At 41.6% G+C, this 25,503-nt stretch overlaps 1 protein-coding gene across 3 annotated transcripts in view; it reads left to right on the forward strand.

Annotated features, from left to right (window-relative positions):
* NEURL1B (neuralized E3 ubiquitin protein ligase 1B) overlaps positions 1 to 25,503 on the forward strand; it is a 248,430-nt gene that overhangs the window by 169,361 nt on the left and 53,566 nt on the right. Inside the window, exon 1 of one of the 3 annotated variants that reach the window (XM_072990232.2) lies at positions 7,014 to 7,391. The exons of 1 other annotated variant lie outside the window; for it this stretch is intronic. In XM_072990232.2, the coding sequence (XP_072846333.1) occupies positions 7,361 to 7,391 (31 nt within the window). In that variant the 5' untranslated portion in view covers positions 7,014 to 7,360. Of the gene's footprint in view, positions 1 to 7,013; positions 7,392 to 7,895; positions 8,539 to 25,503 lie in introns of those variants that run through there. One more of the 3 variants, XM_078385788.1, reaches the window with a different exon arrangement.

Genomic DNA, 25,503 nt, shown 5'->3' on the forward strand with positions numbered 1-25,503 from the left:
ATACTTTCAGTGTTTGAATTGCCAGCAGAGGTCATTTGGATGGTGAGAGTAATAGGAGAAGGTTTAGGAAGATAGGAAGTTTCCTTACCTTTAGCACAGTTGACAGTGCCTGGCAGCAGTTCTCTGGGATTTCAGGCAAAATGCTTTCCTATACCTTCTCCGCGCAAAGCCTGTGCATTCTTGTAAGAGTCAGACTTGGATGAAATTATCCCATTTGCTTTATTTTAGCATATCTCAGACAAAGAGAAAATGCCACTAGGCCTGTTTTGGTATCACATTAGGCAATCTAAGAGAAGCATCAGGACGACTCAGGTTTCTGGCTTTACATCTGAGTTTGTAGGAGAATGAGTTGCATGGTGGTGTTATCTGTCAAAACAGTGATCCCTCTGATAAAAAAATGGGGCTTATTTTTCTTAGAGAAGAGTCTGAGTAAGGAAATACAGTGTATTGGTATTAAACTTGGTATGGGCCACTCACCATGCACCATTATCCATCATCATAATTATCAAACAATATAATTATATTATGCTTATATCTCCCACTCACAAACACAGTTAGCAAAATAGTAGGAAGTTTGTGTAAGAAGACATGTCACATAATCTGTACTATAGAGCAGTGCTTCTGTCTGGCTGCCTGCTGCCGCCCAGGGGATGTCCAAATGCACTCACAATGCTTTCCCACTCTTTGAGGAGACTCCTTCTATTATTTGAAGATCAAAGAAATACCAAGTAAAATGGGGCTACTTTGATACAGGACAAATTTTCTTTGACTGTGGAAGAATTCAATCAATGCAAAACTAAGATGCATGCAGTTCATGCTCCACCACATGTACCAAAGAAGATCTAGCAAATGACCAAGATAATGCTATTGAAGTAGCCTGCTTCTGGTTTTTTTAAAAAAAGTCTAATTATCTTAGCTTTTAAATTTTTCCTATATTTCATATACTTCCATAACTTAAAACTTAATGCTCTGGCATGAATAAAGAAATGTCTGTACTGTTCTCTTAGATGCCCTGAGTGCTTTGATAAGAACATCTTGATAAGAACTCTTGCAGGTGATGTAAAGTGACTGCTTTAGTTCATGATAGATGGGTGGGAGTAAGAGAAGTCCTCCAATTCTTTAAGCCCCCAAATGAAAAATATGAGGTAGAAATGGAAGGTGTGTGTGTGTGGCACTTCGTTGCATGCTTTGCTGAAATAAATGGGGCTCGTGTGGGAGCAGTTCTTTGTGTTGCCATGCCTTTAGAAGTCGAAAGTGAGCTGCTTTGTAGAACATGGGAACCCAGCTGCACCATCCAATTTTTCTGTGCTTCAAGGCACTATTAAGCACTGTAATTATATTTACCACATTTGCCTCCAAAGTGCGAATTAGCTGAAGGGAAGGTTTCCTTCGGGGGAGCAACCCCCTACCTTTGCTCTTTAATGAGCAGTATTTTCCCATCTGTTGTTTTCTGTCCCATCCCAGCCCACCACCCATTCTTCAATTCTGCACACACTTTTCTTCACAGAAGGTGTGTTGTATTTAGTGATGGGGGTGTTAATTGGGCAAATTTTGCCTTTTCCTTGCTGCTGAGGGCGACTAACTAACCATCCAGTTGCTCTTAGGCTGGAAGAACTTGGTGCTTAGTCACAGTTAGTACCATGGTTGGAGGGAGTCCTTCCTCCCCTCTAGGAAAGGAGTGGGAGGCAAGAACAACAAAAAAAGCAGGTTCTTTTGAAATGTGGTTTTAGAGTGAGAGAGGAAACCGGTGTACTGAGGATTTTTACTGACTTGAGGAACAGGTACAGGAAGGAAAGAATGAAAGAAGAGACATGCTGGAGGATGGTGGGTGACACTGGTGCTACCCAATGCCAGAGAAGCCTTATTCGTTTATTGTAAGATAAAGACATGTCTATTCTTTCCCATGAAAACACGTTGACTTGCCTTTCATATTCAGATCACTCCCTTTTTTGTGCATAGAGTGCCACTGGTCTTGGACATTCTGTCTGTGTAGCTTTTGACTATTTTAACATTTCTCTTTCCCCTTTTAAACATAGATGGGTTTTAATAATGCTTAGTTCTCAATATATACTATTTTACCCACTGCAGAGCCCAAGGCCATTTACGGGCGGTGGCACATGTTCCACATGGGCGATTTCTCAGGCCAGGTTCATAGGGAAGATGCAGCAATGTAATCCTGAGCATGTCACTCTAGTTCTCCAGAAACCAAAACTGGGAATCCCTGGTTGGAATCCCTTTTTGGTTTCCACTAACAAGATTCCTGCCCCAGTCTCAGTTGAAGAACATAGATCAAGGAGAGAGACTGGGAACCCCCTTTTTCTGTCAGTATTTTCCCTGACTGGAAGGTCAGAGAGCAAAAAAGGGAGTTCCCAACACTACAGGTGAATGAGCTAAGTGCATCTCTCTATACCAGACAGTGTTTTTATTTCTGCTAATAATGATGATGTGCATATCAAGACAGTTTTGATTTATGGCGTCTCTTTTCAGGGTTTTCTAGGTAGAGAGTAATCAGAAGTGGTTCTTCTGCAGGCCTATATTCCACACTGTTGTTTTTCACTTAGAAATGGTGGTCATGAGGTGCTTTTGTTCTGGTAGATTTTACATGCTGTGATGTAATTGTTTTTGAAAACTAACATGTGGATCAGTTGAATTAATTAATCCTATTGGGTGTGTTATTAAAAGTGAGGCAATGCACATGTTTGTGTGTGTATGCGTGTCACTGGTTGCTAAAGTTCTCTGCTACACAAAGGCATCCTGATTGGTAGTTTTGATGCTGTGCTATCTTGAGTACATGGTGTGACATGTTATCTATTATTTAATGTTTATCTGATGGCATGCTAAAGCAAAACAAATCACTCTGCCATGTGAAATTGATATCTTATGCAAAACTCCCCAGTTTTCAATAAACAAATTTAGGATTGTGCTTCAAAGCTGCAAATCTGTGCACATATTCTGGGGAGCAAGCCCCATGATGGATGTACTGTATCTTGCTTCTGAGTAACCGTCAACAGGATTGGGCTCCAAGGCTGCAGTCCTAAACATATTTATTAGAAGCCTGCTGAACACATTGGGGCCAAGTTCTGAGCACCATGATCCACTGTCCCAATCAGTAATAGGAGCCCCGTCTCCAGAAGATGGGCCACCATCTTCTGAAAAGAGCTTCTGAAAAGAGCTATATAAAATCCTGCCCCATGTTGCAAATCCCACCCTCAGATAATGAAACTATTTATCTAGTAGCTTTCAATCCTCATATAAATGTTTGATAAATAGCCAAGGGAGATACTGGGATTAATCACAAATAGATTCCTGTTTGTTTAGCTCCCCAGGATGTGTGCCCCTATCTGGGCATCACCTAAACCAGTACTTTAAAGTAAATAATAATCTCCTTCTGTCAAAGTCAACAAGGGTGGGGCAGTAATAAAAATTGTCTTCATCTTGGAACTAGTTTCTTCATATCAATCATTGCTAGACGTGGAGGCAAGAATGGCATTAAAGTCAGTTTGGTAAGTGGGTGTTGTGTCTCCCCCCCTCCCCGCTCTATTAAACACATAAAAACTTTAAATGTGAAGAGGTAAGAGGGAGAGAATATGCCCAAGTTGAATACTGTGTGCATACACAAAAAAAGCTGTGCTTATTTAAAATTTCTAAAGCAGCCAGCCTCATGGGTAGCAGAGTGTAGATCACATTAGGACAACCCAAAACTATGTATCAGGCTGATTCATGCAATAAGAATGTATATGGCAACTGGCTACGTATTTACCCAAAACAGAATTTTCTAACAATGAATTCCTAAGAAATTCACATTTCAGGGTAAACATCCCTAAAATTGACCTTAGCTTGAAAGGAAACTAGAGAAAGACAATGAGATGAAAACACCCCAGATCAAGGAAAGGGAACAGAAGCCTGAAGGAGTGTCATTGTGAGATTACAATTATAGTAGTTCCCAAATTGCTGTGTTTGTAAATGCTCTGCAAATGCTCAGTGTTCCCCCCATGCAAATGTGACCTCTACGTGAAGTGTATTCATTAGGACTAATGTACCGTATTTTTCGCTCCATAAGACGCACCTTTCCATAAGACGCACCAATTTTTTAGGAGAAGAAAACAGGAAAATATAATCTGTTTTCTTCGCTCCATAAGACACACAGACTTTCCACACCCCTGTTTTGTGGGAAAAAAGTGAGTCTTATGGTGCAAAAAATACAGTAATTAAAATGTATTATATAAAGTGAGGCAGAGGGTGGAACAAAATGTCCTTCCAGTATGCATTTTGAAATGTGTCATAGCAGATACATTGGATTTGTGAAAATTCTACATTATGAGGTGGCCTTCTTTATTAAATGGTTGTGGAGCGTATGCAACACACAGCTTTTCAAATCTTCCAAAACCCCACTCAATAAGAGGCAGGAATCTTCCACCAGTAATTTCCAGACCATCATAAATTCTGACTTTGTGTTCTTTATACCTTTTCTGAATAAAAATGTTATTGATGTATTTTTGAATGCTGGTGGTTTTACAGAACTGGCTCCATTTTTAACAGGGGTGGAAAACAAAAGCCAGCATACAGTGTTTATGGAAATATTTTGAGTGTGACTCTACAAGTGTGTTGCTTGGGATATCATCAAAAATAGTTCTAACATATATTTTTATGTATCCAGGCATATCTATTTTAAAGCAGGAAATGCGCTGGATGTACAAGAGGTAGGGATCTGCCACCTCTTGTTTTTTTGGGAAAAAGCATTAAGTGTCAAGCTCCAAAGATCTGAACCACTATTTCAGTATAGCTTTGAGTGCTGTGGGCTTATATCTCAAGCCACTCACCCCCATGCAGCAGGACAAGCCCCTTTTGAAAGTGAAAGGAATTGTGAAATTGACATCTGTTTCTTTTCTGTTTGAGAAACAAAACAGAGACTACAGGGCACAATAGGAACAGAGAGAAGTTCCTTTAGTTGTTGTTGAACTGCACCTCTCTTAGCCAGACAGCATGTGTAGGAGGATCACAGGGTCCCCAACCCTGCTTTGATATGTGTATATATATATATAAATAGTCCTGTATTTAGCTTCCAAAAAAATAAATAAATCCGTATTTACATAATTCACAATTTTGTTTGCATTTATTTTAGGTATATGTAGACACACAATAATAATGTGTCTTCTAGTCAATTCTGACTTATGGTGACCCTTTTCAGGGTTTCCCAGCTAGAGAATGCATTCAGAAGTGCTTATCATTCATTCCCTTCTTCTGGGGGCACCCTGGAATTGGACAGCTTGCCCAGGCTGCTTCTACTCATAGCAGGCACAGTGGGGAATCAAACTCCCAACCTCTGGCTCTATCTATCATCCCAGCAGCTAATCTTACCATATCTATCACATTATGAGATATCCAAATCACTGGAAATTTGCGAATATGGGAGGAAAATCAGCAAGATTGATAAGATTATTACATCATAACTATTACACAGAGTTGAAAATGCTTTTCTCTAAGTATTATATGCCAGCACTTAGAAATTATTTTTGTTTGTTTGTTTTACAAAGTGGTATATTCAAGAGTAACTCACTTTAGAGGAGGTTAAAACCTTTTATTTTAAGTAAAAGAAAGTAAATATGAACACACACTAGTCTTCAAACTAAAAAACTACATTGACAGGATGAGGAACTCAGTATAGGAACGTTATGTATTATTCATCTGATAATGTACTTTAAAATAATAGTTTCCTGGGGTTTTTTTTTTTTTTTTTGAATGGATCTTTACATCAAGTCTGCGGGAAGGGGGAAATGTTTACTTGTTTACCAATGTTAAGCTTGTTTACAAAAACTTAATCACCACCTAAATTTTGATTTGATTCTTTTGTAAAAAAAAAATGTAGACAGATACATTGTTTCCAAATGCCCCACAGGTTTAAGAGGGCAAAAATGTATTCAGTCGTGTGCAGGTGAGTTTAATTTTTATGAAGTTTCACCAAGGTTACCTGAACATCATACCATCAATGCCAGGTGCCTTTTAAAGCATCCCAGGCGAGTTAACCATGAGAACGGGCGCGCGCGCGCGCGCGCGCACCCACTCCCTGAGCCGCTCCCCAGAGACCTGCATATAGTGCTGTTACAGAATGATCTTCTTGTCGTCCACTCTCGACTTTTGCAGCCACAGGCAGCAGAATTGTAAGCCTTCTGCAAGAACTTGGGGGCACAGACCGAAAACGGCACCGCCACCTAGGCGTAGCCTCGTGTTGGCGTCACCTGCCATCCTGTCAGGGGAAGCATCGGAGCACAAGCACGGGCACCGGCTTCAGGTGGGGAGGCCAGGTGTCTTTCATAGGGCGCTTAAGTTGGGGGGGACGCAGTGTGGAAGCACCCGTGGACGCTAGCTTCCCCAACCAACCTTGCTGGCAAGCCAGTGGGGCACAAATCCGCACAAATCCGCGTAACAGGACTTCCTTCTGCCCGAATATGGTGGTGAGGGGGCCGATGTTTCCTCAAGACGGTGGGTGGATGGACTGACTCCAGCGGTATTCCACTATCCAGGCGCTGCGTGATTGACCCTCCGTTTTTTGTTTTTTTAACCCTCTCTGTAGCAACGCCCGACTGCCTGTTCCCAGCGCCTTCCATCTGCCACCGTTTATATTCATTGCAGGTGGGGTGGGGTTGCGCTGCATCTCTTTCAGGCATAAGATTTACATTCCGCCCCCCCCCTTTCATTAAGCCGTAAAGTGCAGCCGGGGACTGTATTAAGACGAGGCGGCGCCCAATCACAAGAACGCGCGCACGCCCCCCCCCCCCCACACACACACCTTGCCGCCTGGCCTCCCCTCGGGCCTCGGCTGAGAAGGACCGGGGTGCCGCTGCCTGCCCGTCGAGCCGCGCCTCCCGCAACGCGCATTGTGACGAGACAAGCGCCCTCGCCCTTTCTCCTCAGCTCCCGCACGGCAACCGCTGCCGCCGCCGCCGCCGCCCCTCCCCTCACCCGGCCTCCGTCACCCACCCAGCCCCCCTCGACGTATGCCAGCAGGCGAGCAAGCGGGCGGCTGCCAACTTTCAAATAATGCGTACGCGGCGGGCTCCTCCCCAGCTGGGCGGGAAGAAGGGTTGGGTTCAGCCCTCGGCCAGCCCTTTGGAGGCGGCCCCGGCCGCGGGGAGCTCGGCGCGCCGTGGGTTACCGGGGCCGCTTCAGTGTGTGCCGGCTTGAGTACAGGGAAATCCACGAGAGGAGCCCCGGCGGCAGGAGCGAACAGACCGGCCGCCCCCCCCCCCGGTCGCGGTGCCTGTCAATGGCCCTGATCCGGAGCGGTGCGCCGCCCCGCGCTTCGAGAGCGTCGTGCCCGGAGCCCCCTTGCGCAGCGTGAGAGGCAGCGGCAGCCAGAGCGATGGGCAACACCGCGCACAAGACCTTGGCAGGTAAGTGGGATTGGGGGGGGGGGGTCGCGGCCGCCTCCACCCGAGGTCGTGGTGGACTTTGGTCCGCGAGGACCTGGGCTCGAGCTTCCCTTTCGCGCGGGTAGCCCTTCTTTCTGAGCCGCTCGGCGAGGAGGACTGCTCGCCTTGCCGCCTCTATCGAGAGCAGCTCTCGGAGGTCTTCGGGGTAGCGGGTGTGTGTGTGTGGGGGGGGGTGCGCGCGCGCTTGTGGAGCTTTGCCCTTCTTCGCCCGGTCGCTTCCCTCCTTTCAGCCAGCCGTGGAGGTGCCCCAGCCACCCCCCTGCGAAGCGGTAATCGCCGGGCGCCCCAGCAAGCGGCTCTCCGCGGGTTTGGTCCTCCTCTTGTCCAGGCGGGCTTAGCAGCTGCCGCTTCTTGCTAGTGCAAGCAGCAGGGGCAGGGCTCGCTCGCTCTCTCTCTCTGTGTGTGCGCGCCCGCGCCCGCCCCCACTCCCCGGCGCCCCCGCCTGCACTTGCTGCTTTCTGTCACTCTGTGTTTCTCCTGCCTGGGAGGACAGGCTACCTTGGCTACATCTGGCCTTTCTCCGATCTGAATGTGACTCAACTGTCAAATCTGTTCCAGTAGGCTAGGTTACAGAAAACTGGTGATCTTACAGAGAAGAACTGGTTTCTGTGAATCCCCACCCTTCCCTCCCCCACCGGCTGGTTTATTGCGAGAAAAAAAATCCCCCCCTCCCCGCCACCTCATTTTATTCTGCAGTGGTGAATTAAGAGTAGGTGGTGGCTAACAGCATGTTGCGCTCACATGGTTTATGATTCGATGGCAGTCTCTCTTCCTATGCCAGTTACAGCCATGTATAGAACAAAAGCGGGCATGAGATGATCCTTGCAGCCGAACCTACTGCATACTTGTGTGGGGTTTACTCCCTTGCAAGCATGTGTAGGACCACAGGCATAGAAAGGGGGAGTGGCCATATGGTGCAAGAGTGAAGAACGTGGTTTGCATACATAAGATTCCAGTTCACCTCCCAGCCTTTCCAGTTAAATCCTTCTCTGGCTGCAGAGCAAGGGGAGACTGTTGCATGAGATCTGGAGTAGTGCGGCTGGCTGGAGCAAACATTGTTGAGCAAGGGAGACTAGCAGCCTGGAGGTCTGCCCTCAGGGTAAAACAAGTTAGGCAGTTTCATATAGCCACAAGACAGGTGTGGGTTTTAAATTTTGTTTTGACAGGAGAAGAATGATCCTGTCAGGTGCCTGAATTGGAATTAAGTATTTGCATCCCATCAGTTTATCCCCACTGGGTAATGTGCAGTGTGTTATGTACAAAAGCACTGGATGTCATGTGTGTTCCAAAGGCCTGTAAATCCTCACCATGCTAATAGGCTCCAGTGAAAATCAAAGGAGGTTCGGCTCCGATTAAGTATGATTGGGTTTGAGTGACAAAGAGGTTAAACAAATAGGCTTGAGAGGAGAGTGTGGTTTCTTTTTTAATGGGCATGTTTGGCGGATTTGACATGTGTGAGGAGACAGATGCTAGAACTGGTGGCTTTTGTTCAGTAGCCAAGTGGCTTGCTTGCTGTCTGCAAAAAATAAAAGAGAGAGGGCAATTCTAGAGGGAGAAAGAGACAGAAGGTTTATAGGACAGGATTGTTTCTTCTTTTGTTATTCCTTGTTTCTGTAGAGTTAAAGGAAAATGCATTTCAAAATTCAGGCCTTTTAAGGTCCCATCACTTCCCCCATCCAAAACTGAAATAAAAACAAAAGAACTTCAGCAGCAGCTGGGATGTGTCTTGTTCCTCTGCAAGTGCAACAAAAGAAGAACTAGTGATTCTGGCTGAAAAGCCATTTATGCAACTGAATTGAGAAGATGGTGTCCTCCATTGTGAAATGTGGGTGTGCCTGCAATTTTTTTTTTGTTCTACTTTGTATGCAGTTTGTACTCAGTAATTCAGAATGAAAAGATAATTTGAAAGTGCTTCTGGAATTTATGTTGACACAGATTTAAATAAAGGCATCCACCCTGAGCCAGGCAGAGTGTTCGGGTAAGGACTGCTGGATAGCTCAGTGGTTTAGCTCTCTGGCTGCCAGAGCGAGAGGATGGGAGTGCAGTCCCCCCCCCCCCCCCCCGTGCCTCCCTGACAGGGGCTGCACCTGATGATCCATAGGGTCCTCTCTCCAGCTCTGCATTTCTTAGACTATTATCATTATCAATGCAAAGCAATTTTTTTTAAAAAAACTTGTGAGTTGATTTACTGATTGTGTCTTTCTCTCTGTCTCTCTCTTTTCTTTTTGAGTATCCTTGTGCATTATTTATATGAACTAAACTGAAGCTCTAGGCAGATATCCAAACTATGGCTTCTTCTCACATTGATATAATAGACTTTCCTTCCTTCATTATGTGATGCAGGAGCTTAAACCTGAATCATTTATTGGTCACATGGTAGAAGAGTTTTACTTGGGGTGGCTTTTGGTAGCTGAAGTTAAAGAATTACAACATGCTTTATGTGGCTTGGTTAAAAAAACATTATTTTTATTAATGTTAATTGTTTCTTATCTCCTTAGGCTTTGGGTGAGACATTCAAATAAATTACTTAATTAACCAGTCAAGCATTTCACCCTCACAGTAACAGTGTGCTTGAAGGTTGTTTTAGATCTTGGAAGATAACTTCCAGCCTTGAGGTGCCCAGAACACTTCAAGAGAAATAAGTTTTTGTCTCAAATTTTAGCTGAAAGATATGCTTTTTGGTATTGCAGACATATTTTTGACTTGGGCCAGTCACTCTTATTTAGCACATCCAGTTTTACAGATTTGTTGTGAATATAGAGTAGAAAGTACAGTGATTATTTTTGTAGCCCTGAGCTCCTTGAAAGAAGGGCAGCATATAAGTCTATGTGAGAAAAGACCTATATGGAAGACCTATATCCATTAACACTACCCCAAGGATTATTTAGTGTTAATGAGACACTGTGGATGAAACCAGTTATAGATACAGGGTTCATAAAACCTTCAAGGATACTGGCTGAAACAGCGACTAGCACTCCAGTTCTATACCCATTCAGGTATTCCCATTAAAAATGGGAATTTTGTTAAGCTTAACTGCTTCTCTTTACCTAGCCAACTTTCGAGTAAAGTTACCTACATAAGTATCAATGTTAACAGCTAGAAGTTTAACATCCTTAATTTATGAAGGATTTGCATACAGTAATTTATGTGTAGTTGGGAGTGCACAGAGTTGCTTTTGCAATTATAGCAAGTCCAACTTATATGCATAAGTATTACTTTGGATTCCATTTTGAATTTAATTGCTAGACTGTAATATATATACACACGACAAAAATGTACTTCCTTGCAAGTATCAACTTACATAGTATCCTTGTTTCTTTTTTCACATAATCTAGCTTTGCACATTAAAAATGATCAGGAGATTACAAAAAAAAACTGTTTTTAATAAAGTGTGATGAACAATTTTTAATGCTTGAAATCTACCCACCTGCTTTAATGTGGGGATTTCTACTCCTTATTTAAGAGATCTAAAATTTTGCTATGAAGCTTTCTAACCCCCCCCCCAAAAAAAACAGCACTTTGGATCATTAGATGTCTATTCTCCTTGAATTTGCAGAGAGCGCTAAGATTCTTGTATTGATTTTTTTTTTTCAAATCATGTGTGTTTTAACAAAGAATAAAATATTTTAGGTTCAGAAAAAGAACAATTTATTTGATTGGTGTGAAAACAATACATTTGTTAAGTTATAGGCCATGAAATGCAAACGATTCTGTAAAGTGTGGCATTAAACACCATGTTATTGACATATGTACAGTTGTGCTTTTTATTTTTAAGTTTATTGCACAGATAACATTTGTGTATATGAAATTGTCATTAGACAAAATTGTTATGATAATTCATGATGAGTCTTGACATTTTTCTATAGCAGTTACAAGAAAACTAAAAGTCATTCCATGCATATTTAACTTATTGAGACAATTCCATTTAAAAATTCCAAGGGTGTTTAGAATGATTGTTTGACTTCTCTAATATCTTTGGGATACTTTCATCTCCCTCCTTGCTAAAATGTGAACAGCTCAAGGTGTAAATTGTGACAAGTGCTTTTTGTTTGTGTAAAGAAATAAAAAATTCTCTAGCTATGTCACCATAGCAGCAACAGTATGTACAAATCTAGGACGAACCAGCTTAATGTTAGATTAGCACTTAGACAAAAACGTATTTTATATATCAAAGTTCATTTGCTGGGCTTACTTTTGTGTTTTTTATGTATAGAGCATTAAAAGGTGTGTTTTTGTTTGGAGAAATTATTCTGATCCTATGCAGAAAAAATTGAAATAGGACATTATCACCTAAACCATGTGAAAACCCCAAATAATCACCACGTGTCTGATTTTCTTATATACTGTAGCTTTTACTGGAAAATTATCAGGAAGCCAACATTTTTGAAATCTTTTACCTAGGGGTAAAATCCATTGGACTCATTGGAACTTACTTTTATGTAGACATATTTTGAGCTATTCAATATTTAGTTGAAGTCACTGCTTCCCTTTTTTCTCTTATCACTGAAAGAAAATATTTTAAAAAGGATCTTGGTTTTAAAATCTTCTGGTCAGTATTTTGGAAATGAAGGAATTTGACAACAGTTATGCCAAGAATATTGGAAAGGAAAAATGCAGCACAGCTAACGAAATGCCATTTTTATATGGGTATGTGTCAAGCAGCTGAAGAATCAAACAGCTTTGTTTGAGTTAATATCTTGTCTTCCCTGAAATGATGGTGCAGGATAATGCCATTGAAAGCTCGGACTATTTTGACAATAAGCATGAACTGACACAACTGGAACCCCATGAGCTATTTACACAAGCTGAAGAATCATTTGAATAAAAGTACGTATCAAGAGTGCAACAACCCCATTTTGCTTTTGTTACCCCGGGGTAGTGAAAATTATTCTTACCTGGGTGAGAGATTGCACAAGTATGACACTTTTCCTTGGCAAAAGGTGTGTCTCTCGTGGTGCTTGCTTTCAGCTGCCACCTGTAAGTTGCATGCTGTCCCATAGCTATTTGTGACTCTTCTGAGATCAACTGCTTAAGGCTGCAGTTTTAGTTCCTGTCTCATTATATCTCTCAACAAGCCACTGACATTCTTTAAACAATCTATGGCCAAAATCCTGTTGCTTAGTATAGTAAATTGCACTGGCCTAGGCCCGCTGAACCAATTGGGATTTGGTGAGTGAGCTCTTACATAGGTCCCATTGATTCAAATGGGCCTACTCTAACTGATATTTACTATAGCACGACAGGTCACAAATTCAGCCTGTGTGAATCCATGGAATTTCCAGAAGAGTTAAATCCCCATTGTTCAATAGGTCTATTATAGAGTGATTTATTACACTGAGCAACAGGAATTTGACCTATATTTCTTCCCCCATGCTATGTCAATGTGCCCTTAGACTAAGTATTTCTCCAGGTCCCCTTCTGTCTGGAAAGAGGTGGGTGGCAGCCCAGATGAGTTGCCAGTGCCCTGTTGGGGGATTCCCTTGCCAAAGAGGCTAGTCTATGTGCCTATATAGAGCTACTTCAGATGTCAGAATAAACCATGATTTCTCATGATGGAAGTGAGTTGTAGCTCACCCCTCACCTCACTGGTGCAGCTACAAGAGAAAGATAAGGAGCTTTCTCTTTGAATTTTTTTTTTTACTAGGGACTGTTAACTTGGCCATTGTGCCAGAGGAGGAAAGTGGAAGGAGAAGTATCCAAGCTCAAGCCTCATGGCAATTCCTCTCTGTCATAACCAGCTTTGTATTATTCTTTTATAGTCATGTAGTTTATTTTTTTTAATGTTTATGTTTGAAAAGCACTGCAAGAACCTTGTTGCTAGAAATTACTTGTGTTAGTGTAATGTGTGTATGTGTTTTTTAAATAAATTGGTGGAGAACACAATGGGAGTATCTTATCTTTCTTTCTAGACACGGACTTAAATTGATAGTTTCCAAGGGGACTATTGGCTCCCAGTGTGGTGTCATAGATAAGGTGACAGGCTAGGACTCTGGAGCACAGAGTTCAAATCCTCACTTGGCCATGTGGGAGTGGAACTGTTAAAACCACTCCTTAAATATCCCACTTATCTTGAAAACCCTGCTAGGGTCACTGTAAGTCAGTTCTGACTTGATGGCACAGAACACACACCCAAAGGGACTCTTGTGTTTGTATGGTGCAGTAAAAACAGCCGAATCCTATGGCACCTGAAAGACTAACACATTTGTAGTAATATAACTTTTTGCAGAAGTGGTCCATTGTCTATAAAACCTCATACTATAATACATTTGTTAGTCTTCAACATGCCCAAGCAACTTTTTGTTGATTTTTAATTACTCTTTTTCACCATTGAATGATAGAAATGGTTAATTTATGATTGATGCTATATGCTTAGATTTAGCTATTATAGTGGCTTTTAGATAATGTCTGGGACTGTGTACTTTAGTCAGTGAGTTTCCAACATCCTGCACTGATAAAACTTGGTTTGCAACATTGCAGTGAATGGGTAGGGCTTGTTCAGACTTGAAAAACTGGATGATAGACAAAGTTGCAGCAGCTGCTGAATTGTGAGTGACATGCTGTCTATAGTTCAGTGGCACTCCAGTGGCTCTGTTTGGTAATGAAACTGCTTGATGGCCTGGACCTAATTTCCTCTTATTTAAACTAGATTGTAACTTGCCTTTCATTTATAGGTGGATTTACACTTGGCCATTCTCCTTTGACATTCATTGTACCTTTTCTTTCTCCTCACTCAGCTATCTCCAAGAATCTCCAGCCGTCACATTTCTCCACTGCTTTGCCACTTTTCTATGGTACTTATTGTGCTTCATAACCAGATAATACAATATGAGAAAGAGAGAGGTTTTGCTGAGAGCTTGCTGCTGAAAGAGGAACAAAAATATCCAGACAGTTCTTTCAGTGATTAGTCTTTGTAATAACCATATTAGGTCATGTGCATAATGTATTTTAGGACATCAAAACTGCATTTCACTGCTTACGGTTTCTGTGTTTCATTTAGTGGACATTCCAAAAAAGACCCCACATCCTTTCTGCGAATCACTAGGCAAACCAAATAATATATTATTTTAAGGAACATCAAAAAGGATAAGTGTCTCCTTATTTCATGAGCAGTGTGGTACTTGGCATTGCTCCTATTTTTGGCCCACCATCTGTTTCTTGTTATTGCACATCCACATCTCAGCTATGAATCTCCACCCTTCATTCTTCATTCTTGGTGGCTTCTACGTTGAGATAGGTTCTTCCATTAGATGTTCGGTCAATAGTCATTGCCTTACTCCTCATCTCACTCTCATTTTTCAGACAAATTCTTTACTGTATTTTCTAACCCTTTCATGTAACCTAAGGATGTGCTCTGGATTTCCAGAAAGAGCTGACAGACTTTTCTTGAAGAACCCTGAGCTGGATCACTATGAATTGGGAAGCCAATAATAGTGAAAACATAACATTTCATATTTCTTTCCCAGGAAAGAAAGAAAGAAGGATGGAAGGAGAGAGTAAGGGAGGGAGGTATTAGATAACTGTAAATCCACATCTCAATAGGCACCCTGTCCTAACGTGAGCAGCTGGTCCAAGCACACCATAGGAAACACAGCAATAGGCCATTTGGCTGTTTGGAGCTAGGACTATGTGTTATTCACACATGTTTAGTGACATAAATAGCAGGCACAAGCTAATGGACAGAAGAATACACGTTCTTTTGTTTGGAGGTAGCTTGAACTTCAGTGAGAAAAATTAGGGTATGGAGGGAGAACTACAGACTTCTTTTGAACTTGGTTTCCCCCTTTTTGGAGCAAAGGTTGAAAAGAAAATCCCCAATCATAGTTGCAGACACATTCATGTCTATTACAGCTGATGGTGAGACAAAGTGTGTGTTTTTTGTACTGTTGTACAAGTACAAAAACTTGTGAGACTCTGACTTGGCTGTGATCTTGACTATTTATTCAGTTAATTGTGATTTAGTCATAGCTCAAACAGAGTCACCTTGAATTAGTGACTAATGTGAGAACATTGCATTCCTCTTCCTCTGTGCAAGCCAATGCAACTGCTGTTTTTAGTTAATACACTTACATGTAGCTCATACTCTCACCCTATGTAAGCAGACTGTCCATGAAGAAATCCAGAATTCATTCACGGGCACTGAGAAATCCAGACTTTACTGTCATTGTTCACATCTATGTGATCATTTGTATGCCTTAAGCTATGTCAGTGAGGTATGCTGTGCTACTTTCAGCACTGCCCTGGTGACATTTTTCTATCTGAGGCAGAAAGTAAAAAATGGATCTTTCCTATGATGTAGGGCACATTCTTCCAGTGGATTCTTCAGCAGTTTCATGTTCCTGCATGGACCGTGCACCATTCTATGGGAAATCCATCCGTGTTTTTCTTTTTCTTTTAACAGACAATTTCATCCTGGTAGATTGTGCCTCGTGGGCATTGCTACCACTCTTTGCTCTTCCTACTAGCACGACTGAAAGTCCTTTACATATCACAGCCTTGCCTATTGAAGTTAATTTAGTTTAACTTTGATTTCATGATTTTATTTGCTAATTGATTGAAAACTCTCTTTTTTCATTTACTATTGGTAAGATTGCTTCCGCTCAACAGGTTATGCATTCAAGTATTCTCCCTCCCATTGCTGGATTGGTATCTGAGTGTTCAAATGTGTAGAAAATGTCAGGGTTGTTCAGTGGTTTGAAAATTGAACCTCTGTGTGCGCCTGGTGAGGATGATTCATATACAAGCTTACATAACATCCCTGCTCATATTCTGAAAATCTTCTTGCAAATCAGTTCCACTCTTGCTCTAATCAAAGATGAAAATAAACATCTCAGTTTTTGGCAGCACCTATGAATTAAACCAGTGGAACCCGTTGTACAGATGCCTTAAAGAGGAACCTCTTATTTCATATATCAGTTTGCCCTTATGTTTTGGCTATTTCTAACTGGGTGCCTGTGAGACTAAATGACCCATGAGTCCCATTACCTTCTGACACCAGGTGGAGGCTGGTGGGTGATGAGGATGAAGTCAAACTCATCTGGGAAGGCACATGAGTTTGAGCCAAGGTTGCTATGGATGAGCTTCCTGGGTGACATTTTATGACTAGAGTAAGTGGAGGAGTTGGTAGGACGATACTAAACGACAATCTTGAAGGAAAACAAGAGGGCATTTCCCATTAGGGATGAGATGGATAAGTGGTTTCTTAATGGTACACATCAGACTTTGCAGACTTTGGGGGGTTTTGTATTGCATTGTAGGCATCCTTCAGTCTCAAAAGACTCTGGTAATGTGCTCTGAATAACTCTTGAATTGGCTTTCTCAGCCACACTAGATGTTGTCTTGGAATTATGTCTAGTGTGGCTGAGAAGGCTAATTTGAGATTGACAGTCCCTTCCACACTGAAGACAAATACATTCTGTCCCCTGTCCAGCTCCCTGATTTTGCTGATTTCGGGACTCCCTCTTTGCCTCAGCCTGCTGGACAAGGGTCTCTTCAAATTGGGAGAGGGGATGATGCACCACCTGCCTCCAGGCTGAATGCTCACATGTCAAAGTTTCCCATCTGTTGAGGTCCATTCCTAAGACCTTCAGATCCCGCTTGCAGATATCCTTGTATCGCAGCTGTGGTCTCCCTCTGGGGTGATTTCCCTGCACTAATTCTCCATACAGGAGATCTTTCAGAATCCAACCATCAGCCATTCTCATGACATGGCCAAGCCAACATAGACATCAGGGTTTTCACATTATTGGGCTACATTACACTATGCTGCTGCTACATTGTGTCATCATGGTAGCCATTGTAATTTGGACTTCCTGCCAACTCATTTTTTAAAAAAACTTTGAGACTTGGTCTCCAAGTGACATGCATTGGGGTTGGGGAAGAGGGAAAGAATGCAGGCTCCAGCTGCATTTCATGGCAAGGTTTTAGGGAGAATTTTATTTGGGCCAGCCTTCTCACTTGCTTGCAACTGCCAGAGTCTCCTTTTACAACCAGGAAAGGTTACCGAATCCTGCTCTCTTTGACACCCAGTTCTTCCAGAGGATACATGCCAAACATCTCTAAAAGGCAAATAAGGAACAATTGAAGAAAATGGCTTGTAAAGGGTGCCCCCCACTATATTCCTTACCGTGTTTCCATCCTTTGGAGAGGAGGGGAGTTAAGATTAGGGTGAGCCATGCCCATGACATTTCTTTTGAGGGGAAAAACTGGATTCAATCTGTCTTTTCAGCTTCCTCTCTGATACTCTTCTGTCAGTTCCGTGTTCTCTGGACCATCAGATCACGCAATCTATCTCAGACCACATAGACCGGCCTGAATCTGACAACACTTTTTTTCCAGACTGCTTAAAAGTCGGGTTTCAGACAACCTCTGGATAGGGAATCCCAACAATTAGATGTTTAGGTTTGCTTCCAGTTGGCTACTAAAGTATTAGTTTTGTTCCAGTTAAGCCAATAAAAATTAAGGAACCAGTTTGGCGTTGTTGTTGTTGTTGTTGTTGTTTCCTCATGTGGTGTGGAGTGGTGAATGGTAACAGGCTGGTTTTTAGGTTAGGGATAATGCCATCTGGCGTGGGGGTTTTGTCCGGCGTGGCACACTAAACCAACCTATTCATGTGAGAAAATTTAACTACAAAGGCACATAAATGCTGTAAGCCGCCCAGAGACTTTCGGATAGTGTGGGCGGCATATAAGATAAATAAATAAATAAATAAACAAACAAACAAACAAACAAACAAATAATTAAATAAATAAATAAATAAATAAATAAATAAATAAATAATTTTTAACAAAGGCACATGATTTGTTGAACCGACTTAAATCTGTGAAAGGGAAACAGGCCTCCAGTCCTATCTCTGTCAAATACTACTTGAAAAGGGCAGAACCTAGTCTTGCACAAGCCTTCTTTACAACCTCTATAAGCATATATATAAGTAAATATACTGAGACACAGTGGTGCCTCGCTTAACGACGATAATCCATTCCAGGGAAATCGCCGTTAAGCGAAAACATCATAAAACGAAATAAAAAACCCCATTGAAATGCATTGAAACCCGTTCAGTGCGTTCCAATGGGATAAAAACTCACCATCCAGTGAAGATCCTCCATACAGTGGCCATTTTCGCTGCCTGTATAGTGAGGAATCCGTCCCTAAACACAGCAGGGAGCCATTTTAAGCACCTGGTGGCCATTTTGAAAACCCACTGATCAGCTATTTTTGATCGTCGTAAAGTGAAAATCTGTTCCCGAAGCAGGGAACCGATCTTTGCAAAGCGAAATTACCCCATTTAGACCATCATTTTGCGATCGCAAAAAGATCATTGTAAAGTGGATTCGTCATAATGCGGGGCAGTAGTTAAGCGAGGCACCACTGTACTGGATTTCTTTTATGTTGTGGTTGTGGTTCTTGAGGGAGGGGCTAGTGAGTGATACCACATCAAGTGTTTTGATTTTGTCTGGATCAGTAATTCAACCCCCCGCCTTTAAAATCCAATAGACAATTTCAGATAATAGATAATGATGACTGAGTTGAGGACATGGAATGCATACAAATTTGTTCCTGGTTTTGGTTTAGATGTTTCCCTCTCTTAATGTCATGACAGCATGTCATTTTTATTTTATTTTCTATTTTGTTAAAGAGTGAGATCAGGTTCACACTGAGGATAAAAGTACTCACATTTACTATAAAAACCAGACTAAGTGATCTCTGACAATAAGTACCATTGTCTGAAGCAACAGCTTCTTTGGTTTGGTCATGGGATTTATTTACTCCTTTTTGTTCTGCTTCTTTCTTCCAGGATTAAAGATGTGGTTTCTATTTTACTTTCTTGTGAGCTCTGGTATCTTTAAAATAGTTATCCTCCAGTTAGCTGTGGTGTCGCAACCTCAGTCTTTTGGAGAGTGTCTGCAAGAAAGCAGCCCTTGAGTTTACAGGCAGCTCCACCCTGTCCGCTTTTTGCACCTCTTGAAGCTGGCTCCTCGCTGGGGGCGGAGGGAAGGCCTCTTTTTGCTACACTCTTTAGTCTTTAAGGTGTTATAAGATGCTTTACAGTATTTTTGTTTCATCTCTTTACAAAAGAATACTTTCCTGCTATTTGTATATGGTGATTTCTGTATTCCATGTCTCATTTCATTAATTTACCTGAAAGCAGGACCTCAGTTTCCTAGAAACATGTCTGTGCTAGTGATGCGATCACCGTTGTTTTTGTGCCAGAGCCTCTGTGGTCTAGTGAGCAGTGTAGTGGACTAGGGCTTGAAAAATGGGGGGGGGGGGGGTTTGGTCCTCACTGAGTTGTGAACCTGACTGGGTGGCCTTGGATTAATCATTCTCTTTCAGCCTGACCCACCTGAGGTTGAGGATAAAGAGAGCTCTGTATGTTGCCTCCAGCAGATGTGGAGGAAGAGCAGGCTTTAAAACTAATCCATCAATCAATGTTTTGTCACAAACAAAAGTGACATCACAGACAGACAGACAGACAGACAGACAGACAGACAGACAGACAGACAGACAGACAGACAGACAGACAGACAGATAGATAGATAGATAGATAGATAGATAGATAGATAGATAGATAGATAGATAGATAGATAGATAGATAGATAGATAGATAGATAGATAGATAGATAGATAGATAGATAACTGCAGTACTCAAAAGAAATGCAAATGCTGTTTCAGCCCTGAGGGTTGATCCCACCATAATTGCCCAGGTTGAATATTTTCCATTGTGTCTCTGCGTTTTGGAAAATGAAGTTCCTTTACAGCTTCTGTCTCTGAATCTCTGTTAAATGTTAACACTGCTTACCATGCTTGACAGGCCAGAGATTAATGAAAAAAATACCCGAGGTTTTAAACTAGGAAGAATGGCACAAAGAAGTAATTCTACTAATGTTTATCTTCTTTCTCTCATATTTAAACACTGTGGTTACAAGGCTTTTTAAAAAAAGTTTGTGTGATTTATATTTGTTTAGCAAGGAGAGCCTTCCTTTAATCTCAATTTAAAGGGAATAAATAGAGAGTTGCCCTTGATCTTTTGTGCAGATATTTTTAAGAACACTTTCACACACCATAGAGTGACTCTGTGTTGGTGAGAATACAGGAGCCTTGGACTTGGTGAATTCATGCAGTGTAAGATGGAGATGGTCCACTGAGATTAACACAAAATATGAGATTCAGTAGTTGACAGGAAGAGGGGGGATTTATTAAATCTTTCTCTAGGAATGATTAAGGATTTTTCATCTCACTCTGGCTGGCAAAGAAAAGGAGGAACTGAGTTGAAGGGGGGGGGGAATTAGAGAGCTACTACCCTTGTGAGGCATGTTATTTCTCATGCTCCATGTCATCTTAACTTTGCTGTAAAAATAAAGGCCCATGGAAGAACAGTATATGAATCTTTTGATACATCGTCTGACATTGTACATTTTGACATAAAACATCAATTCATCCATCCATCCTCCATCCATCCATCATTCCTCTTCTGTGACAAGATCTAGGAAGTCTCAACTATTATGCAAAACTGGCCCAAAGGAATTTGCCTTCCTTGCCAAGCTATCCTTAGATACAGATATGGAAGGATAATACTCTGGCCCACTGAGAAATGATGTTTTAATATGTTAAGTATTGTGTTTGTGGGAGGAGGGGGAATAAATCCTTAAGAATTCATTTTTATAGCCTCCTTTACAGGCAGCTCATAGGAAAATTACCTAATGTTCTGTAGGGCTATGTTTTCATAAACCACCTCAGGCATTATGAGATTGCATGGAATAGGATGTGGAACCAAGTCACAAGATCCTCACGTAGTCTTGTTTAAGACACAGTGTGCTCCACACATACTTCACATATGGGGGAGGGCAGAAAGCTTTCCAATTGTTCTTGGGCATCAACCCCTGCCAGTTTTGGCCAACCTAGCCAATGGTGAAGGATGGTTGTAAGCTGTGCATGTTGCCAGTCCTTGATTTGTGTGATTCAGATGAGGCTTACATACTGAAAACCAACAGTTACTACTGTTTGTGTGTTTACCTTGCATAGGAGATCTCCCCCTCCAAAAAATATATATATTTCTAGGAAAAACAAATACAAGCTGCTTTCATATCAAGTTACAGTAGATAGCTGCTCCCTCTAGCTCAGTATCGCCTATTGGCTGATGACTCTTCAAGGGTCTTGCCGCATAAGATCTTTCATATTACCCATCTCCTGAGGTCCTGTTAAGAGTAGGTGGAAGAGCAGGGATGGGGCCACGAGAGCTGATAGGGGAGCTATTGAATGCATCTCCGCCATCAGTCCTCATAGTTGGCTTTGCTGCATAGGGATGGCAGGAAGTGCAGTCCTACAACATCCACAGGGCTACACATTTCCCATTGTTGTGCTAGATCAGCGGTTCTTAACCTTGGGTTACTCAGGTGTTTTTGAACTGCAACTCGCAGAAACCCCAGCCAGCACAGCTAGTGGCGAAGGCTAGATGTCCTTTTGTATAGAAAGCTCATGGTTTGTCCTGAGCCATGGACCCCTCATATTTGCACAGAAATGTTCAGTAGGGTAGTTGGAAGAGAAGACTAAGAACCTGAATGTTGTCTTATTTGAGCTGTACATATTCCAGTCATCAGTGAGATAAAGAGATTTCACATCCAAATGTGATAAAACACAACGAGCTTCTAGAGAGACCACTTGCTCCAAAGTTCTGGTGTTTAAGCCTTGTACTGTATATACTGACTAGGCTTGTGTTCCATGATTGGAAAGTTTGTTAGTTTTTTTTTTTTAATTGAGGATATTCACAGCATTTGGGGACTGACGTCAATGAAGTATGTTACGAGAACATTTCTTAGCCTCTGAAATATATTATGTTCCTTATGTTTTCCTGTGCTTCTCGGGGAGCCTGCCAGTTTCTCCCACGTATCTTCTGCTCACTGTATCATCTGGCCTTGTAAATGCTTATCGGAGCTGTTGGTTTTGAGGACAGTTTTATTGGGTTTTTAAGCAGTAAAGATAACTCTGACTGTAACTTCCAAAATGAAGGAGCTGATTACCTCACTTTAAGTCCCCAAGTTACTTTCTCCCGAGAATAACTTTTGATGTGACTAGTTGGGTGCCAGCACCTTGGGGATTATAGGCAGAAGTACAGTATGTTCAGAATGGCACTTCTTCACACAATCTGGCATTGATTTTCACACGGGGATGGCATTCGCTCTATACTGCATGCTGTGATCTCTCACTTTGCACACTCATCCCAGGATTTTTTAAAAAGCAAAAACCTGAATGCTGTTTGCAAGTGCTAATTTTTTTTTTATCATCAAGAGAACCTTGTGTTTTGCCTAGCAATGAATGTACTTATCTCTCCTCTCTCATTCACAGATACTACAGGATGTCTTCTTTGTATTTGAAGAGGTAGCCATGTTAGTCTGTGCTAGCATGTCAGGCAAAAACAAAAGGAATGAAGAGAACATAAATGCTGAAGCACCTTACAGACTAACTGCTATGTTTTAATGTGAGCTTTCATTGACAAGTCCACTTCTTCATCGCAAATATTGGTACAGTTATATGTGGCCCCAAAACAAAGAGACTGATTGTTTCCTGGGCACAAGTAGTTGATAATGTGGCCTTGCACATTTGGCAGTGACCGTTCATACACCTGTTGATATTCAGTTCCTCTTCCAGGAAGCATTGTTCAGTAAACAATGACAATGATTGGTGGCATAATTAATCCCAGGCTAACAAAGGGGAACAACATGGTAATGAGTATCATAATTTCCAATGGGCTTGTGAGGTGGCACTGAGTAGTTAGCGGGAAATATAGCTGGGAATTACGTACATCATTTGATGATGGCCCAAGAATCCTTGGCTTATATTGAGTCCATTGAGATGTCTTATGTTTCGCCCATTGAGTCTTGGCTGTATTGAGGAATTACAGCAGATGCAACATTTTTATATTTGATAATGTCCTAAGAATCCTTGGCTTATAGTGAGCCCACTGAGAGGGGTTTTAACCAGATGTATATATTTTATATCAGCTGCCTCTCTCTGGATTCTTGTTCTGTAATCTTTGTTTTGGGGCCATGTACCTATAATTGTATAAATATTTGCCATGTAGTCCCACTTTCATGTCTAAAGACGTGGACTTACCCACGAAAATTCGCATTAAAATATAGCAGTTAGTCTTTTAATGTCATTGTTTTCTTCATTTTCTTTATTTTTGCTTTCCTTAAGGGTTAATTTTTATACTACAGTACTTCAACCATTTGCCTTGTGTGTTTTAACTAATTTCCTTTAGCAAAAGCTTGGGGTCCCTTCATACTTTACTCGAATGGTGTGACTTCATCTTGCACTATGCCAAAACCACAGGGAAGGCAGAAATAACCACATGTTTCTTTCCCATCAGAAAGTGTCCACACATCTGTCTTGGAAACTGAGAATGCCAGCCCAGGCATCCCGTGGCTTCGCCCCTTAATGGGTTGAGCATATGCAAACACTTGCAAAAGACTCAAGAGGACCCATAAGCTCTCTCTGCTATCTTCTTGTTCTGCCTGGCTGGAAACCCAAGAATGTATCTTTGGGGGGCAGATGCAGCAGCACACTCCTGAGTCCTGTTGGTGATTTGGGTCACCAGTCCTCAAACTCTTTGCTAGCAGCCTGTTTCTATGTGTCTAGTTTCTGTTTGGTGAATTTTTGTGTTATTTCCCAATACTTAGGTGATAGTTTTTGAAATCTAATATTGTCTACTTATCTTCCTCTGCTAGGTTGCATAGCCAGCCATAGAGATAGGCATTTATATAAACCAATAGGTCATTGAAATTATTTCCAAGATGACAACCAACTTCTTAGTTTGTCTTCCTTTCCTTTTTTCTTTTCCTTTCCTTCTTAAGAATAGAGTGAACTGAATGGGCATATATTCTAACAATTATTCTTTATTTGTCACTACTAGAACCCTTCAACTGGTGAAGGCTGTATTGTGCAGTCTTTTGAGTGTTTACTTGGAAGTATGTCCCACTTAGTAAAGTGGGGTTTACTCCCAAGTTAGGTGTCTAGGATTGGAGTCTTAAAATCCTTTATCAAAACCAAAGTTAAACAAAAATAATCTGTAAGTAAATGGTTTTAAAATGGTGGAAATGGCTGTTGATAAGAGGTGGAGATAGTTCTCCTTCCAAGTAAATATTTCAAGATAAATTCAGTCAGACATGCTTCCAGCCTTATTTTACATTGTTGAATTTTCATTTCGTTTCGTTTAATCGTTTAGTTGTGTCCGACTCTTCGTGACCCCATGGACCAGAGCACGCCAGACCCTCCTGTCTTTCACTGCTTCCCAGAGTTGTGTCAAATTCATGTTGGTAGCTTCAGTGACACTGTCCAGCCATCTCATCCTCGGTCGTCCCCTTCTCCTCTTGCCATTGCACTTTCCTAACATCAAGGTCTTTTCCAAGAAGTCTTTTCTTGTCATGAGATGGCCAAAGTACTGGAGCCTCAGCTTCAGGATCTGTCCTTCCAGTGAGCACTCAGGGTTGATTTAACTTCCTTTATTTCTTCTTTTTGAGAGTTTGCCCCACCCTGTGTGTGTGAATAGGAATGGTTTGTGACAGCTCTTCAGGTTCTGATTAAATTCTAATCAAGTTCATATATCTGTGCAGAAGTATTTCTTTTGATTAATACACATTGCTTAGTTAGAGGAAACTTCCATATCTAAGCTGCCATACTAAGTAGTGAACTGCATTTTAAATTATTTTTCTCTAAATTGGCCCACAAGCTTACCTGTGATATGTTGAGCTGAAAGTTGCAATCACTGGTCTTCCTTTAGTTATTAATCTTGTTGCATTGTGGAATGTGTTGTCCCTTTTCACTATGTATTTAAACATTATTTAAAAGTACAACTGTAGTGAGATTTTATACAAATGGAAATGGATTTCAGTGAGCCAACTATCTGGAAATGGCTGAACTTTTCTGAGCTGTTTTGTTTGTTTTGTGTGTGAGGGAGAGAGAGTGCTTCCAAAAAAACTTCTTGCTTACTGTGCCTTTAAAAAAAAGTGATGAGATCTGTGAGTTGTATGTCTGTTATAAGGCATTAGTCCCTGCTCATATAAGTTAGCTTTGTATGGAT

The sequence above is a fragment of the Pogona vitticeps genome, chromosome 2, assembly GCF_051106095.1.
Source record: "Pogona vitticeps strain Pit_001003342236 chromosome 2, PviZW2.1, whole genome shotgun sequence".
NCBI classification, from domain to species: domain Eukaryota; kingdom Metazoa; phylum Chordata; class Lepidosauria; order Squamata; family Agamidae; genus Pogona; species Pogona vitticeps.